The sequence below is a fragment of the Trachypithecus francoisi genome, unplaced genomic scaffold, assembly GCF_009764315.1.
Source record: "Trachypithecus francoisi isolate TF-2019V2 unplaced genomic scaffold, Tfra_2.0 Lachesis_group5, whole genome shotgun sequence".
Taxonomy (NCBI): domain Eukaryota; kingdom Metazoa; phylum Chordata; class Mammalia; order Primates; family Cercopithecidae; genus Trachypithecus; species Trachypithecus francoisi.
In genome coordinates, this window is record NW_022681470.1 from 57,984,580 (window position 1) to 58,001,408 (window position 16,829).

At 50.6% G+C, this 16,829-nt stretch overlaps 1 protein-coding gene across 1 annotated transcript in view; it reads left to right on the forward strand.

The window, feature by feature from the left end:
- Nucleotides 1–1,188: 1,188 nt before the first annotated feature.
- IGFN1 (immunoglobulin like and fibronectin type III domain containing 1) overlaps nt 1,189–16,829 on the forward strand; it is a 37,749-nt gene continuing 22,108 nt past the window's right edge. Inside the window, 11 exon segments of the mRNA XM_033197399.1 lie at nt 1,189–1,304; nt 3,507–3,560; nt 4,376–4,495; nt 6,407–6,546; nt 8,082–8,181; nt 10,257–10,301; nt 10,532–10,577; nt 11,157–11,331; nt 12,558–12,671; nt 14,669–14,837; nt 16,022–16,294. Of these exon segments, the coding sequence (XP_033053290.1) occupies nt 3,554–3,560; nt 4,376–4,495; nt 6,407–6,546; nt 8,082–8,181; nt 10,257–10,301; nt 10,532–10,577; nt 11,157–11,331; nt 12,558–12,671; nt 14,669–14,837; nt 16,022–16,294 (1,189 nt within the window). The 5' untranslated portion in view covers nt 1,189–1,304; nt 3,507–3,553.

Genomic DNA, 16,829 nt, shown 5'->3' on the forward strand with positions numbered 1-16,829 from the left:
CCTCACACTTTCCATTGTCTCCTTCAGAGCCCCCACATCTGCCTGCCCCATTAGACTGCAAACTTCATGATGGGAGGGCCCTGTCATTCGCTTACGTTTGTATTCCCAGGGCTTAACACAGTGCCAGAGCCAGGGCTCAACCCAGGGTAGGTGTTTAACACACATTTGTTGAACAAATGAAAGACCAGCCCTGACACTCAGAAACACACAGGGAGGACACACAAATGCATGTGTGTGTGCATGCACGGACACATATACACACACTTGTGCAGAAGAGGTCAAACACGTCCCTTCTAGGAGCACATCCAGAGGTAGTGCCTGTAGATATCGGCAAGATGCTAATGAATACGTGTAAATATTCAGTGTCCTCCCTTGGAGGACATTCACCCTATTTCCCTTCTACTTCACCTGAATCCTGGGTCAGCCTTGCTTATGGGTGGCAACAAAGCAGTTCTCTGTCGTTAAGGAGACAGAATGTGGCTCTTTAAAAGCACACCAAGTGGCCTTATCTCCTGGGCCTCACCTACCCTTCACTCTCCCTAAGAAAATCTGTTACCAGCCTTGTATTTCCAATTTCCACTTGCCATCCATCTGCCAACCATCTGCCCTGCCAACTTCAGCCCCCAACCCTGCTGGTCAGGTCACCCCTTCTATTCCTTGAAAAGCTCCTGAGCAAGCTCACCTTCTCCAGCGGGCCTCCTGACTACACAGTTCCCAGGGTCTCCTCCTTCCTGGTCACTCGGTGGACTCTGTGTCTATGACTCCATTAGTGACTGCCTTCCCTCCCACTCTCAAAGTTTGCTGCCTCTTTGGTACCACTTTGAGATGTGATTCCCAAGAGGGCAGCGGCTTGATGTATCTGTGTGACTTATGGTGTCAAAGGTCCCAAGGGACCAGCTTAGCTGAAAAGTTAAGGGTTTGGATGATGAAAATGTCCTTGCTAAACAGGGTCATATAAATGAGGCATCATGGGGCAAATTTATACTAAGCCAGTCTGGTTAAGAGCTTAAAGCTCTGCAAAGCGAGGAGTTGGATGGACTGATGTCACAGGACCCTTCCATCTCTGACCTCCTCTGAGCTAGAGTGTTAGCCCTGGGGGGCCTTACCCTGCCAAGCCTGGACTGGAGGAGGAGGAGGAGGCGGGGTGAGTGGGAGGGGCGGAGAGAGCAGAGGCGCCTGCAGCAACTGACACCTGCTCCAGCCCTGCCTGTCTACTACCAGTCGATCCAGAGCCTCTAGCAAGCAGCAGCTGGAAACAGGGAAGAGGGAGCAGACAGGAAGCGGGAGGCCAGCTGTACACCCAGGTAAGTGGGCACTCACACCTGGCTGCCAACCCAGGCCAGGATAGGGCCAGATGGAGACACTAACCTGCTGTCCAGTTTTTCTATGCAGGAAGGGGCAGGCAGTGGGTAGGACATCTGCCTGGTGAACATTCCCTGGCTGGCCGTTCTCACGCTGGAGTGCACCTATATCCCCTCTAAGCGACTCCAGGATATCTGGAAGAGAGCATTTCAGTGTGTCCTGTCTGGGTGGTTCTGTCCTGGCTCTAATTTTCTGGACACTGCTTGACTTTGAGTGTGATACGATGACCAGATTAAAAATATCACTAGCAGTCCAGAATAAGGACCTCAGGCTGGGACTTGTTATGTTTTGGTTAGTAACATGGTCAAAGCAGTTGAGAGAACCCCATTTGGCTCTTCCTGCCTCAATTTCTACCAGTTGAGAGGTAGCAGGGACCAGCTGGAGGTAGCAGGGATCTGGATCTGCAGGATGGATCCGGGGAGGGTAGGGAAAAAGGGTAGGGAGCCATAGATCCTGGAGAGGGGCCAGGGAGACACTGCCCCGGGATCCAGTGCTGAGAGTGTTGCTGGGACAGCTGAAGTGAGGACACAAGCTGCCATTTGCTTTTGGGAATAACTGGATTTCTTAAATGTGGGAATAAATTATGGAGGAGAGAATTAACTTCCTTTCTCATTTCTTCCAACTGAGACCACATCCCTCTAGTCTCCAACTCAACAAATCTCTTCCCCCATGTCATTGACTTTGTACCAAATCTGGCTTATTTTAGAAGACGGTGGAGCACCAGAAGTGGATGGCTTAATGTCACACCCCTAAGATCCCCCAAGGGCTTTGCTTCTTTTGCCCTCCTCAGCTGGGAGCTGTAGGCAGGAGGCTGGAGGGAGAAGAGTGGTATCATTGTTATCCTTCTTCATGTGTGACCAATAGCTGAGTAACAGGATGATAGCTGCTCATGGTGATGATGTGTGTGACGATGGGGATGATGACTCAGATAGCTGTGTTGAACTCAGACTACTCCAGTGTGGGGTCACCGACTGCTGCCAGTGCACTTGCCAGGAGGCTGCACTGAGGGGTGGGTGGGATGGGGGCCCCTACAGCCCTCCCCCTGGCCATGGCCAGCTGGGTCCTCATCCGTTGGTGACTGCCTTCCCTCCCACCCTTCCTCGTGACTCCCTTAGGCGTAGCCCCTGTGGCACCTGTGACCGCTCCAGAACACAGTTGGCATACCATGGCATTCCAGCACGCTAGGGTGCAGTGGCTGGGCTGGTGAGGGACCGCCAGGGGCCAGAAGTGCCAGTGGGTGGGCCATTGTGAAATGGAACGATCTTCATGGGAGAGAGGAATTCGCTCTGTCATGTGTGATTCTATATTAATGACAGGGCTTTTGGGGCAGAAAATGGAGTCCCCAAAATGGAACCGCTTGGCCATGAGCCAATCGCACAGAGGGTGGGACTGCTGGAGAACTCTTTCAAGACATCTCCCCACCCCAATTTATGGCTCTCATCCCATCCCAGAGCCAACCCCCTTCTTCTCCTGTGTGGGACCCCCCATCGGCCATAACAGATGGATGCAATTAAGAGGAAATCGGGAGAGATGGTGGTGGTGACAGAATGGAAAATACTCCTGTTCATCTGACACTATAATTCACTGGCTTCAGAGGGGAGCAGATGGATTTATGGGGATCCTATGGGCCTGGGCCAAGAAGAACTTAAGAGCAGCAAAGTTGAGGACTCTCCCCTGCAGACCTTGTGACTGGAAGGATTCTAGATTGGTGGAACGTGGGACCTAGAGGACTTCGGGGTCCTGCCAGAAAATTTCAGAGTTGGGGAAGGAGCCGGGAGTCCCAAAGAATGTCCTTGGAGAATTCTCGTTCCAAAGTCAACGGGGCAAGCTGTTACACAGCTGGAAGGGTCCTGAATGGGTCTGATTTCCTCAGGTTTGGGAAGGTTGTGTCTCACCCTCTGGGCAGGGTCATGCTATCAACTGGGTAGCATCCTACCCACTCCCTGGTCTCTGGGAAACTGGTTTTGCAGGGGACAGGGAATTGCAGGAAACTAATCAGTGCCATTAGTGGGTTAGAAAAGCTCTTGGGGGTGGCAGCTTTTTCTAGCTCCCACCCCAGACATTGGCTTATGCACTGATGGTGTGGAAGGGGTGTGGTGAGACCAGACTGGATCTCTCAAAAGCAATTCCATTTCTGTTCTCAGGAAAATAGAACTTCTACCCTGAGAGGAGTCAAAGAGGAGGTAGAACTATGGCAGGTAAGAGAACAAACCTCCCCTCCCCAACCCTCCCTGGCAATCCTTACCAGGACAGAGAGGAGAGAAGTGGTAGGGATCAGAGATTTCTGGGAATGTGCCCATCTTGTTTGTTGTTGTTGTTGTTGTTGCTGTTGTTTTTGAGACAGAGTCTCACTCTGTTGCCCAAGCTGGAGTGCAGTGGCACAATCTTAGCTCACTGGAACCTCTGACTCCTGGGTTCAAGTGATTCTCCTGCCTCAGCCTCCTGAGTAGCTGGGATTACAGGGATGTGCCACCATGCCTGGCTAATTTTTGTATTTTTAGTAGAGATGGGGTTTCGCCATGTTGGCCAGGCTGGTCTCAAACACCTGATCTCAGGCAATCTGCCCGCCTTGGCCTCCCAAAGTGCTGGGATTATAGGCATGAGCCATTGTGCTGGACCTTTTTTTTTAAGAGTCTTGGCTTTGGATTTCAATTTGTTTTCCTGAATAAGGGGTGCAGAGCCCCCACATGAGCTCCTGCTTCCTGAAAGGGAGCCCTTTCCCACTCTCTCTTCCAAGCTTTTCTCCAGTGACACACTCAGGGTCTTCCCAGGGTGCCCCACCCACTTCCTAGAGGCTCCATTCACATTGCCTGAGGGGTGCCACCAGATTCCCACTAGAGAATTAAAAAGCACTGTGCACAGGCAGGAGGTAGGACAAAAATCCTGCCCCAACAGTAGGAGCGAGAAGGGGCTTCTTGCTCCTTGGGTGAGTGGATGGATGCCCATTCTGTTGAAGGGTCACCCAATAGGGAGAAGGCAGAAGGCCCATCTCCCTCTCTCCTGCATTCTCCAGGAAAGTTCCGGAAGTCCCATATCCCTGGGGTGAGCATCTGGCAGCTGGTGGAGGAGATCCCTGAAGGCTGCAGCACACCGGACTTTGAGCAGAAGCCCGTCACCTTGGCTCTGCCAGAGGGTGAGAGCCCAGAGGGGAGCTGTGGAGGGGAAGCAAGATTCCTGCTCTCCTACCTCCCAGGGGAGAGGGCTAGGGCACACACCTTCCTGGACACCCAGGCCCTACATTCATCACCAGGCCATAGCCTGTCTCCCTCCTATCCTTAAGGGGGTGCGTGCTTACCTGGAACCCTAGAAGTGACAAGGGGCCTGGGGAAAAGAGTGGATAAAGAGAATGAAGAGACAACACGCTACTCCAGTGTGAGAAATATCTGGGGGGCAAGGATGGAAAAATGCTAAATTGGGGAGCAGGGAGAGGTTGTGGTGTTTTCTGGTCCCTCTCTCCTCTCCTCAAAGCCACTGCTGCAGATAGGCACTGTTAATACAGTTAATGTGATTCCTCCCAATCCTCGCTTCCAGGCAGCAGCACCCGCAGTGGCTCACAGGCTGGGCTCAGGAAGGCCCTTCTAGAAGGCCACATAAGAAAGTGCCCAGAAAAGTGGTGGGAACAAAGGCTTATTGGGGAAAAAGTGGGAACTGGTGTTCTTTCCCCAACACACATCCCTGCAATAAATTTTAGTTCATAGCATCCTCATAATAAGAAAAAGAACGGTATTTTATTTTTCTTTTTTCTATTATTATTATTATTATTATTATTATTATTATTATTTGAGATGGAGTTTTGCTCTTGTTGCCCAGGCTGGAGTGCAATAGCTCGATCTCAGCTCACTGCAACCTCCGCCTCCTGGGTTTAAGTGATTCTCCTGCCTTGGCCTCCCAAGTAGCTGGGATTACAGGCATGGGCCACCATGCCTGGCTAATTTTTTGGTATTTTTAGTAGAGACAGGGTTTCTCCATGTTGGTCAGGCTCGTCACAAACTCCCGACCTCAGGTGATCCGCCTGCCTTGGCCTCCCAAAGTGCTGGGATTACAGGCGTGAGCCACCACACCTGGCCAAAGAATGGTATTTTATTTTTCTAAATCTGGAACAAAGTAATGAGAAACTGGGACGGGCCCTTGGGCCTTTGGTCTATATTGCTCTCTACTAAGATGTTCCTGGTGGGAGGCTGAGGGATTCTTTGAGGGCAGGCAGTTCCCAGGCCTCCATGCCAGGCATGGAGCTTGGGGTCTTTTCTGAGGTTGGAACCTATGTCTCAGCACCAGCTCCTTTGGGCACCAAATAGCCATTCCTTCCCGTGGTTGTGATTCCTCCTCCCTCTAGAGAGTAGAAAGGGGAAGGGAACCCACAAAAAATCTCTCTTTTTTTTGAGATGGTGTCTCACTCTGTCACCTAGGCTGGAGTGCAGTGGCGTGATCTCCGCTCACTACAACTTCTGCTTCCAGGGTTCAAGCAATTTTCCTGCCTCAGCCTCCCAAGTAGATGGGATTACAGGCACGCACCACCATGCCTGGCTAATTTTTGTATTTTTAGTAGAGATGGGGTTTCACCATGTTGGCCAGACTGCTCTCGAACTCCTGACTTCAGGCGATTCGCCCACCTTGGCCTCCCAAAGTGCTGGGATTACAGGCGTAAGCCCCTGCGCCCGGCTGGAACGCACAAAATCTCATTCCCTTCCCAGTCTTGGCAGAGCCTTCAGACTCCTTGCTTACCCACTCTCAAGAAAAGCCCCTCTCCCCTAAAGCCCTGCTGGCCTCCCCTTTCACCAGGGCCAGTCCACCTATCTCTTTCCCTCAAGCAGCCCAAGCTTCCACAATACAGAAAGAGGAAGGACTGCCCTCTAGGTGCCTGGAATCTGCTTTCCACCTGCGTGTTCTGGCTCCTGAGTCAAGGGGACCAAGGCCTGGCACCATTTTTGGAAGGGGCTGTTGACATACCTAGATGAGGAAGATGATGTAAATTAGAATTTAAATAAAGTATACAGTCACTTTCTCCCAACTTGTCAGTCTTCCTGCTCATCTCTTCCTGCTGCAGGGAAAAATGCTATCTTTCGGGCTGTGGTCTGTGGGGAGCCCAGGCCCGAGGTGCATTGGCAGAACTCCAAAGGTGACCTCAGTGACTCCATCAAGTACAAGATCTCCTCCAGCCCTGGCAGCAAGGAGCACGTGCTGCAGGTAATAACCATAGCTCTTCCCCTGACCAGGGTCTGTTCATCTTTTCCCATCCCCTTGAAGATCTCTTTGGCAGCCTCCAGTCCCTAGAGGAGTAAGACATACTCCTCGTTGAAGTTGAATCCATTTAACTCCATCTCGTGGCTCAAAGTTGACTGAGCCAAGAATGGATCTGGCAGGCTCACAGATACCTCTGCTGATAACTGGGGAGGTGGTGTAGTTTGGAGCTTAAGAGCTCAAGCTCTGAAGTCAGACTGCTGGGGTTAGAATCCCAGGCCCACCACCTTGGCTTTGGAAAGTCACTTTACTCTTTCTATTTCTGTCTCCTCATTTGTAAAAATGGGGTAATAACAGGACATGCTTTAAGGAGTTGTTATGAGTTGTTGTTGTTGAGACAGATCTCGCTCTGTTGCCTAGGCTGAAGTGCAATGGCATGATCTCGGCTGACTGCAACCTCCACCTCCCAGGTTCAAGCGATTCTCCTGCTTCGGCCTCCCAAGTAGCTGGGATTACAGGCATGCACCTTCACGCCCAGCTGATTTTTGTATTTTTAGTAGAGATGGGGTTTCACCATGTTGGCGAGGCTAGTCTTGAACTCCTGACCAACGGTGATCCGTCTGCCTCGGCCTCCCAAAGTGCTGGGATTACAGAATGAGGCACCGTGCCAGGCCAGGAGCTGCTATGAGGATGAAAGTTTTATGTAAAGTGTCTAGCTAGTGCCTGGCCTATAGTGAGTACTCAATCGATCTTGGCTAATCTGAGCAATACTATAAATACTAACCATGGGATACCTACTATGTGCCAGGCCCTACTATGTCCCAGGGGCTAAACATTTGACATAGATTATATTTAATTCTAATTATTCACCACTTTTTTGAGGAATTATAGTCCCATCTTACAAATGAAGAAACTGAAGTTGAGAGAAGTTGGATAACTTGCCCAGGGTCCCACAACCAGTAATACAGGACAGAGACTTTTCAGGCCTAGATCCATCTGACCCCAAAATCACACTCTTTCTACTATGCTACATTGCCTCTGATGGCAAAGAATTGGTACATCCGGCCGGGCGCGGTGGCTAACGCCTGTAATCCCAGCACTTTGGGAGGCCGAGGCGGGCGGATCAAAAGGTCAGGAGATCGAGACCACGGTAAAACCCCGTCTCTACTAAAAATACAAAAAATTAGCCGGGCGCGGTGGCGGGCCCCTGTAGTCCCAGCTACTAGGGAGGCTGAGGCAGGAGAATGGCGTGAACCCAGGAGGCGGAGCTTGCAGTGAGCCAAGATCGCGCCACTGTACTCCAGCCTGGTGGACAGAGTGAGACTCCGTCTCAAAAAAAAAAAAAAAAGAATTGGTACATCCACCCTCTGTCCCGAACCAGGTTTTTGTTTTGGGATCTGTCTTTCCTGATAAAGACTGTGGGCTCCATAAGGACTAGGACCATGTCTTAATCACTTTATACCCCCAACACATAGCTGTGTCTAGTAAATGGAGGAAGGGGACATGGTAGCCCTGCTCCTCTGCCCTTGGCCTTTCTGCAGATCAGCAAGCTGACAGGTGAGGACACGGATCTGTACCGCTGCACAGCAGTAAATATGTACGGAGAGGCCACGTGCTCAGCGAGACTCACTGTCATTGAAGGTGGGCTTTTCCCTGAGTTTGTCTCATCAGTGCACAGGGCAGAGAGCCCACAGAGGAATCGGAGGCTCCGTGGCTAGTGAGGGAGGGGAGCAGAGGGGAGGGAGGCCCACTGAGGCTGCCGCGGCTGCTGCAGCCCCACCTTGTGCTGGGCCCCCGGCTTCATCCACATGCACACTGAAGTCTGCATGTGTTTAAAAAGGCACATCTTGGCAGATACTCTGAAGGATATTCTCTTGGCCCAGTAAATGAGCAGGACCTGAAAGCTGGCTTCTAGTCCCAGAGCTTCTGCTAACTCATTGAATGGGCTTTATTTTCCTCTCTGGGTCTCAGTTTCTCCACTGTGCAAAGGATATTTGGATATTTTGGACAGGCCTATGCCAGAGTTAACAAACAGGTCACGCAAAGGCCAAATTCTCCCTCAGATGTGTATTTGGGTGTGTGTGGTGTTTGAAATTTTAAAAATTGTCAACCTGTAGTAATTAAAAGGTAGATATCTCTTGAGGAAGCGGGTCTAGTCTTGCCATTGATTATGCTTACAATTCATCTGCCTACGAGTAACAGAAAATCCTACTAAGAGTAGCCTAAGAAATAAAGATATTGCATTCCTTCACAAAAGAAGTTTTGCAAGTGGTGTCCAGGGCTGATACCACAGCTCAGGGCTGCCATCAGACAGCTGATTCCTTTGGTCCCACTGCTCTGCCATCCTTAGCAGATTGGCTTATCACCTCATGGCCATAAGAGGGCTATGGCAGATCCAAACCTAATCTATATTCAAGGTAGGAAGGTGGAAGAGGTGGCCCAGGTCCATCTGCCTCTCTTATTTTTATTTTTATATTTTTGAGATGGAGTCTTGCTCCATCACACAGGCTGGAGTGCAGTGGCGCAATCTTGGCTCACTGCAACCTCTGCCTCCCAAGTTCAAGCCACTCTCCAGCCTCAGCCCCCGAGTAGCTGGGATTACAGGTGTGCGCCACCACGCCTGGCTAATTTTTGTGTTTTTAGTTGAAACAGGGTTTCACCATATTGGCCAGGCTGTTCTCAAACTCCTGACCTCAGGTGACCCGCCGGCCTCAGCCTGCCAAAGTGCTGGGATTATAAGCATAAGCCACTGCGCCCGGCCTTTTATCTGTTATTTTTTGAGACCTGTTGCCCAGGCTGGAGTGCAGTGGTGTGATTATGGCTCACTGCAGCCTTGACATCCCAGGCCCAAGTGATCCTCCGACCTCAGCTTCCCAAGTAGCTGGGACTACATCCATGCGTCATCACACCCAGCTAATTTTTTGATTTTTTTTTTTTTTTTTTTTTTTTTTTGTAGAGGTGGGATCTCCCTATGTTGCCCACGCTGGTCTGGAACTCTTGGGCTCAAGCTGTCCTCCCACTTTGGCCTCCCAAAGTGCTGGGATTATAGGTGTGAAACACCACGACCAGCCCATCCACTCTTTTTATAGAGGAAGCAAAGGCTTTCTCAGGAATTCCTGGAGCTCATTGGTCAGGACAGTGTCACATGAGCACTGCTAGTTGCAAGGGAAGCTGGGAAGGCTAGTGTTTAGCTTTTTCAGCCTCTCTAGTGGAAGCAGATGATGAGGATTACAAATGGCTGCAGGATTAGCCAAACAGCTATTTGGCAATATTGGGCCTATACCCTGATACCACAGGGTGGTCTGACCTATTTGGCAATATTGGGCCTATGCCCTGATATGGCAGCTCCCAGGTGGAGTGAAAGAGCAGCTGCTCCTTTAGATATTCTTGAGTTTGTTGTGGTTGCCAATGTCTGCTTCATGCATTTCTGCTGCCTCCCTGGCCCCTGTGGACACATGACTGGGCCTCCCCTGCATGAGATGATGCTTAGGTTGGTCCCCTTGGTCATGGGTAATGCTCTGGGGTAAAAAAGCTTATGATGGACAGGCCGTTTATCCTCCTCCATCCCTCTTGCTGGGATCATCCATGCCTTAGAGGACAGTGGGGAGAGCAGGGCTCTGGGACTCCATCAGTTTCTCAGGAAGACCATCAACGTGTCTTACTTCTCTCCCTGCTTGTCCACATTGACTCCTTCCTCTCCTCCCTGGATGATCCAGTTGGCTTTCGGAAGAATCGGAAGAGGCACAAGGAACCACAGGAAGGTAGGTAGATTTGTCAGAAATCTCCTTAGGGCCTGTGGGGGATAGACTACTCCTTTCCTAGTGTTCCCTGCGTGGTTGAGCCACACCATGCACACCTTGTGGGTCACCACCAGTCTTCAGGAGAGCCCCTTCCAAAGGCTTGGTTGTCAGCATGGGCACACAGAAAAGCCCTGCATCAACCCTCAGGCATCCCACCTGGGACTGAGGCCTCATTCCTGCTCCTTTTCCAGACCTCAGGAAGGAGCTGATGGACTTCCGAAAGTTGCTGAAAAAGAGGTGGGTTTGGGCCTGTCCATGAGGGATTTTGGAGGCTCCCACAGTATTCACCCCCTGCTATTTCCGTAAGTAAGCCGGGCTTGGGCCACACCTCCACCCAACACAGCAGGGAGCTAGACTGCCTGTAGCAGATGGGAGGATGGGAAGGGGACTGAATTGGGAATTCTGGATCTAGCTCTGCCATTTCAAAGCTCTATATCCTTGAGTTAATCATCTCTCCTCTGATTTCCTCATTTGCAAAATGTGGTGGTCCACTGGAACAATGATGTAACTTTTTTTTTTTTTTAAAGCAACAGAACAATGCAGCACCCACTTTCCCCAGACATCTTACTCAGAAATCTACAATACAGGTTGTTAGGAGCGTTTCTCCTGAAAGTTGTGGGGTGAGACTGAGGCTCGCCCCACCCACCTCTGAATCCTTCGGGCCCCAACAGTGGTCGGTCCCAGAGATTCCAGGCTCTGTATTTCCTCGAGTGCAGATAGAGCAGCTTCCTAGAACTACTTGGGGCACCAGAGCCAGGTGGCCAACAAAGGAGCAGGGATTCCTCTGGCCTCTGACCAGCTGGCCTTGCTCCCCAGGGCCCCACCAGCCCCTGAGAAAAAGATAGACCTTGAGCAGGTATGGCAGCTGCTGATGACGGCAGACAGGAAGGACTACGAGCAGATCTGCATGAAGTACGGCATCGTCGACTACCGTGGCATGCTGCGCAGGCTACAGGAGATGAAGAAGGAGCAGGAGGACAAGATGGCACAGGTGCCTCACCCCATGGCCACCCCTCACTCCATGCCCACCCCACACACCTGAACCACAGGTGCCTCACCCCATGGCCACCCCTCACTCCATGCCCACCCCACACACTCTGGAGCTTTGGAAGAGTTAGGGCCTCTGTATCTTGGTTTCTTCTGTAAAATGGGAATTATAGTCATGCTTACCTCGTAATGTTATTGGGAAGATAATGAGAGAATGTACTTAAAGTACTTAGCTTAGTGTCTGATACATGGTAAGGGCTTGATTTTTGCTATCATTATCATTGTCACCAAATTGGGGGGCAGTACCTGGTTGGTTTTTTTTTAATTTTAATTTTTTATGTTTTGAGATGGAGTCTCACTCTGTTGCCCAGGCTGGAGTGCAGTGGCACAATCTCGGCTCACTGCAAGCTCCGCCTCCCAGGCTCACGCCATTCTCCTGCCTCAGCCTTCTGAGTAGCGGGGACTACAGGCGCCTGCTACCACGCCCAGCTAACTTTTTGTATTTTTAGTAGAGATGGGGTTTCACCGTGTTAGCCAGGATGATCTCGATCTCATGAACTTGTGATCTGCCCACCTCGGCCTCCCAAAGTGCTGGGATTACAGGCGTGAGCCACTGCGCCCGGCTACCTGGTTTATTTCTAAAGGCTTTCATGGAAGGGAATTTTACAGTTCCCATTAGCACTCTGATTCCAGAATCTTATCAGCTGTACAGGGATTTCTTCCCTGTGTCTAACTTAACTATAGCATAAGTATAATTTTACTTCTGGAAATGGAAAAGAACTCGTTTTCATTATCCTGAGAATAGTATCTTGTCCCGAAAATAGTATCCTATCCCCTTGAAGGATAGGTTTCCTTAAACCTAACACCTCGGGTCTCGGCCTTCTCTCCTCAAAGCTTTCTCATTGGCTTTGACACAGGACCCAGCACAGAGCTTTGCACACAGTAGGTGTTCAACTAATGTTTGTTAGAAGTACAGATGAATGGAAAAGCCCTACTGTGTTCTAGCACCTGGGCACCTGGGGTCTTTTCTTGGTTGTCTTCTTGATCTGATCTCTCATCTTGGAGAATTTCCTTCCTTGAGGGGCTTACTTTTCCCCACTTGTAAAAGGGGCCAATGCATGCTCATCTGGGACGCTGTGGGCCTGGGATGGTACCAGGGCCTATGAGGGTTTGGAGTACCCCGAAGAGAGAGCTTCATGAACTCTCCTGGTGGGTTTGTCTGCTTTGTAGTACATCAATGCCATCTCCAGCTTAAGACACATCAGGGTCACCAAGGATGGGATTGCAAAGTTTGACCTGGAGCTGGATCTCAAGGATTCTCAGAGCAAGATTTACCTGTATAAGGTGAGGGTGGAGGGGTTATGGGTGGGGGGATCTGGCAGGGATGCTGCAGGTCTAGTGGGGAGGGAACTGTGGGTACCCTGGATTCCTCCATGGGAACAACCAGAGCACACAAGTGGTGAGCCCCTCATCCCATGGAGTTCCTAGTTGGAGTTGGGCCAAACCCTGGTGTAGACCATCCATCCACAAGGACTTCTTAGCTCACACTGAGCAACCAGTCTCTCCAGCTGGGCCTGTGACTCTCTGTAAATTGTGTCTAACACCAGAGCATGGGGGTGAAAAGAGGGTTCTGAGAAAGTGCACCCCTTTCCATCTGAGCTTTCTTTACAGAGGCTTCATACATCCCTACCTGGGCTCTAGGAGTAATTACCTGCCAACCAGATGGGGGCAGCGGCAGGTGGGGAGGAGCTGGTAAAATTTGGCTAGTTCTATAGCCAGACTCATCCAGCTTCATCACTTATAAGCTGTGTGACCTCAGACAAGATACTTATCTTCCCTGTGCCTCAGTTTCCTCACTTGTGAACTGGGGATAATATAGGACCTGCCTCATGGTGTACTGCAGGGCTAAATGACATCATGCATGACTTGCCCCTCCCCTCACCTCTCTGCTCATTCCTGCTTCTCTTCCCCTTGTCCCTCTGTTCCTGCCCCACCGGCCTTGTCCCTGTTCCTTTGCCCCAGCTGTTCCCCAGCTTGGCATGCTCATCCCTGATATCAACAGGGCTAATTCCTTCATGGCAGAGAGACTTCCCTTGGCCACTCCGTGTGATTCCACTATGTCCCTCCAGCCCCGTCCTGGCACTCAGGAGCCCTGGACCCATATCTACCTTTTTGTTCCCTGGGTCTCTCTTCTCTTTCTTTCTCTCTCTCTCTTCCTTCTTTCCTTCCTTCCTTCCTTCCTTTTTTTCTTTTCCTTCCTTCTTTCTTTCTTTCTTTTCTTTCTTTCTTTCTCTCTCTCTTTCCCTCCCTCCCTCTCTCCCTCCCTCCCTCCCTCCCTCCCTTCCTTCCTTCCTTCCCTCTCTTTCTCTGTCTTTCTTTCCTTCTACAGAGTCTTACTCTGTTGCCCAGGTTGGAGTGCAGTGGTGCAATCTCAGCTCACTGCAACCTCTCCCTCCCAGGTTCAAGCAATTCTCCTGCCTCGGACTCCCGAGTAGCTGGAATTACAGGTGTTTGCCACCACATCCAGCTAATTTTTCGTATTTTCGGTACAGATGGGGTTTCACCATGTTTTCCAGGCTGGTCTTGAACTCCTGACCTCAAGTGATTCACCCGCCTCAGCTTCCCAAAGTGCTGGGATTACATGCATGAGCCATCATGCCCAGCCAGTTCTATTTCTTTCTAACATAAATTATTTACTTATTTATGATATTTATTATTTATATTTTTCCCCCATAGGATTTTAGCTAGTGAGAGCAGGAATCTTTTTTTAGGCATTGATGTGTCCTAAGTACCTAAAACAGTGCCTGGCACACAGTGAGCCCCTAATAAGTATTAGCTGTTACTAATATTCAGCAAGTAGCAAACCTGTCTAGGGCTTGAAGTAGGTATGCATATAGATTACTGGGTTTGTAGAGCCTTATGGGTATCTGATGGTATTCTCTGCAAGTTCCCGTTGGTGAATAAGTTGAGCTGGGGCCCGTGGGCTATTGGTGTTGTGTCCAACCTCCCCTGCTATCCTCGCAGGGCTGCTGGGGAGTAACTCTACTCACAGCCTGAGCTGGAATGTCAGCAACTTCAGGTGCCCCTTTGTATAACACTTGCAGACTTTTCACTCCATGGACATTCCTAGAGCATGGATTCCCATCCAGCTCACAATCCCTGTTCCCATATCCTCCAGGCCCTGCTGTCCACCCCATCCCAGCTCCTCTATGGTTCCAGGAATCTGTTGTCTGGTGACTGGGCCTGTGGGAGAAAACTGCTGGTTATAGCCAGAATGGGACTGGGGCAGGAAGCACTGAGGACCCGCTGAGGCCCGCCTCCTCTTCCTTTTCTGGCCTTAGGATGGTGAGATGATCCCCTATGGCTTCAACAACCAGACCAAGCACTGTCTGCGCAGGCTGGGAAAGCGCTATGAGTTCCAGATCCAAGACCTGAGGCCTGAGGACTCTGGCATTTACCAGGTCAAGGTGGAGGATGCTGTGGTCTTCTCCACAGAACTGGAGGCCAGTGGTGAGTGGTCTACACTGCTGAAGTTGGAGTCGGGGAGATCTGTGAGAAGTGGAGTCCATGTTGGTGCAATGTGTGTGTCGGGGGGTAAATGTGACATGGCGCCAGCTGCAAAGACAATTGGGAGACGGACACATACCTAGATGGCCAAATTTTGATGCTTTCTGTTTTCCAAAGCCTTGGTGCAAGTTATCTCTCCTGGTGCTGAGCTGGATTCTCCTGAATTACCATCACAGACGTAGAACATATGTGTCATGCCTCTGCTCAGACCTTCTGCAGCCACCAATTATTTTCAGATCAGATCCAGACTAATTGCACAGCCTCTAGAACTCTTTTCTGTCACATGTCCTCATCTCCCACAAAGCCCTAGCAAGAATCTCTGGGTTAGACATCCTCGCACTCCATACAGACCTTTCCTTTTCTGCTTCCTGTATTCCTTCCCCATCTAGGAACTGCCACTCCTCCTTCATCAAACTCTGTCCCATCCCCATGAGTACCTGTGTCCACATCACTCTCAGAGCACCTGCCAGCTCAAGGGGGTTCTTGAAAGGACAAGGAGAGGCCTGGGAAAGGAAGCATGTCATAAGAACACAGCTAAATCAAGGTTGGGGGAGAGAAAAGGGGGTTATGTGTCCCAGCAGCGGGGAGATGCCCAGATGGGGCTTTGGAAAGCCTGAAAACAGTGCAGTTTGGGAAAAGGAGTGTGGGTTTGGGAGTCAGCCAGACCCGGGTGTGAATCTTGGTTTCTCTTAACTGCATAAGACTGGAGCAAGTTGTTTAACTTTTTAAGCCTCAGTTTTCTCACCTGTAAAAAGAAATTAATAATACTTACCTGGGGGTAAGCAATTATTACTTGGATGAATAAGGTAAAGGATGAATAAGATAAAGTACTGTCACTTAGCATAGTGGTTTCCTTCATGCATCCACCTTGTCCCCAAATATAACTTTTGGCTTTAGAAGTGTGGAATCCCAGAGCTGAAAATAAGCCTCATTGCTCATAATTCTAACCCCTCATTTTATGTGGGGAAATTGATACCTGAGGTCTGGAGGAGACCTACCCCAGGTAACACAGGGAGTTTGTGGCTGAGCTGGTCTAAGCCAGGATTTCTGAACGGCCAGCCTTGCCGCCTCAGGTCACACTGTGTCATACCATGAAGCTGATATCCCCATTCCTGCTTCCCTGACAGCCATACCCCCAAGAGTGGTGGTCCCACTGGCGGAGACCCACTGTGAGGAGCACGATGACGCAGTCTTCGAATGTACCTTCTCCAGCCCCTGCCCTAGTGCAGCCTGGCATTTCCGGCGCCGGCCACTCCACCCCAGTGACAAATATGAAGTGTCTGTGTCCCCCGACGGGATGACCCACCGGCTGGTGGTGAGGGGGGCCCGTTTCTCAGACATGGGCCCCTACTCGCTGGGCACTGGGCCCTACACTTCCAGCGCCTGGCTGGTGGTTGAAGGTGAGTGTTTCACATCTCTGTCTTTCTCTGCCTCCAGGGAAGACCTCAGGACTGCGGAGGCATGAGGAAGGCGAGGCAGTGGGATTTCTTTTGGCCAGCCATTTGCTCTGGAACGATTCCCTTGTTCAGAGAGAATAAGGAAGGCTCCTTAGATTATTCTCCACCCACTGCTGTGCAGACCTTCATGGCCAACCCAGCCCTTCTCAGCTGTGCCTGCTCCACTGGGTCTGTTGGAATTACTCGGGCACAGATGGCTCCAGGGTCCTAGGCAGCCTTGGGACAGTGGCCCAGGTTCAGTCTGGATGAGAAGCTCCTGCACCAGACCAGAGAGCACTCTCAAACCTCCCTGGGGATTGAAATTTGGGTTCAAGATGTTCCCAGGAAAGTGTAAATTGGATATAAGTAAGGCAGGTGATAGAGCAAGTCGATATTTTAAAAACCATGCACCTGCTGCGGCAGTTTGATAAACAAATGACTTTTGGCTTATGCGTTTTCTCCAAAATCCTCGTGAAGCCTGTAGCAGGGTGGCCTGTGG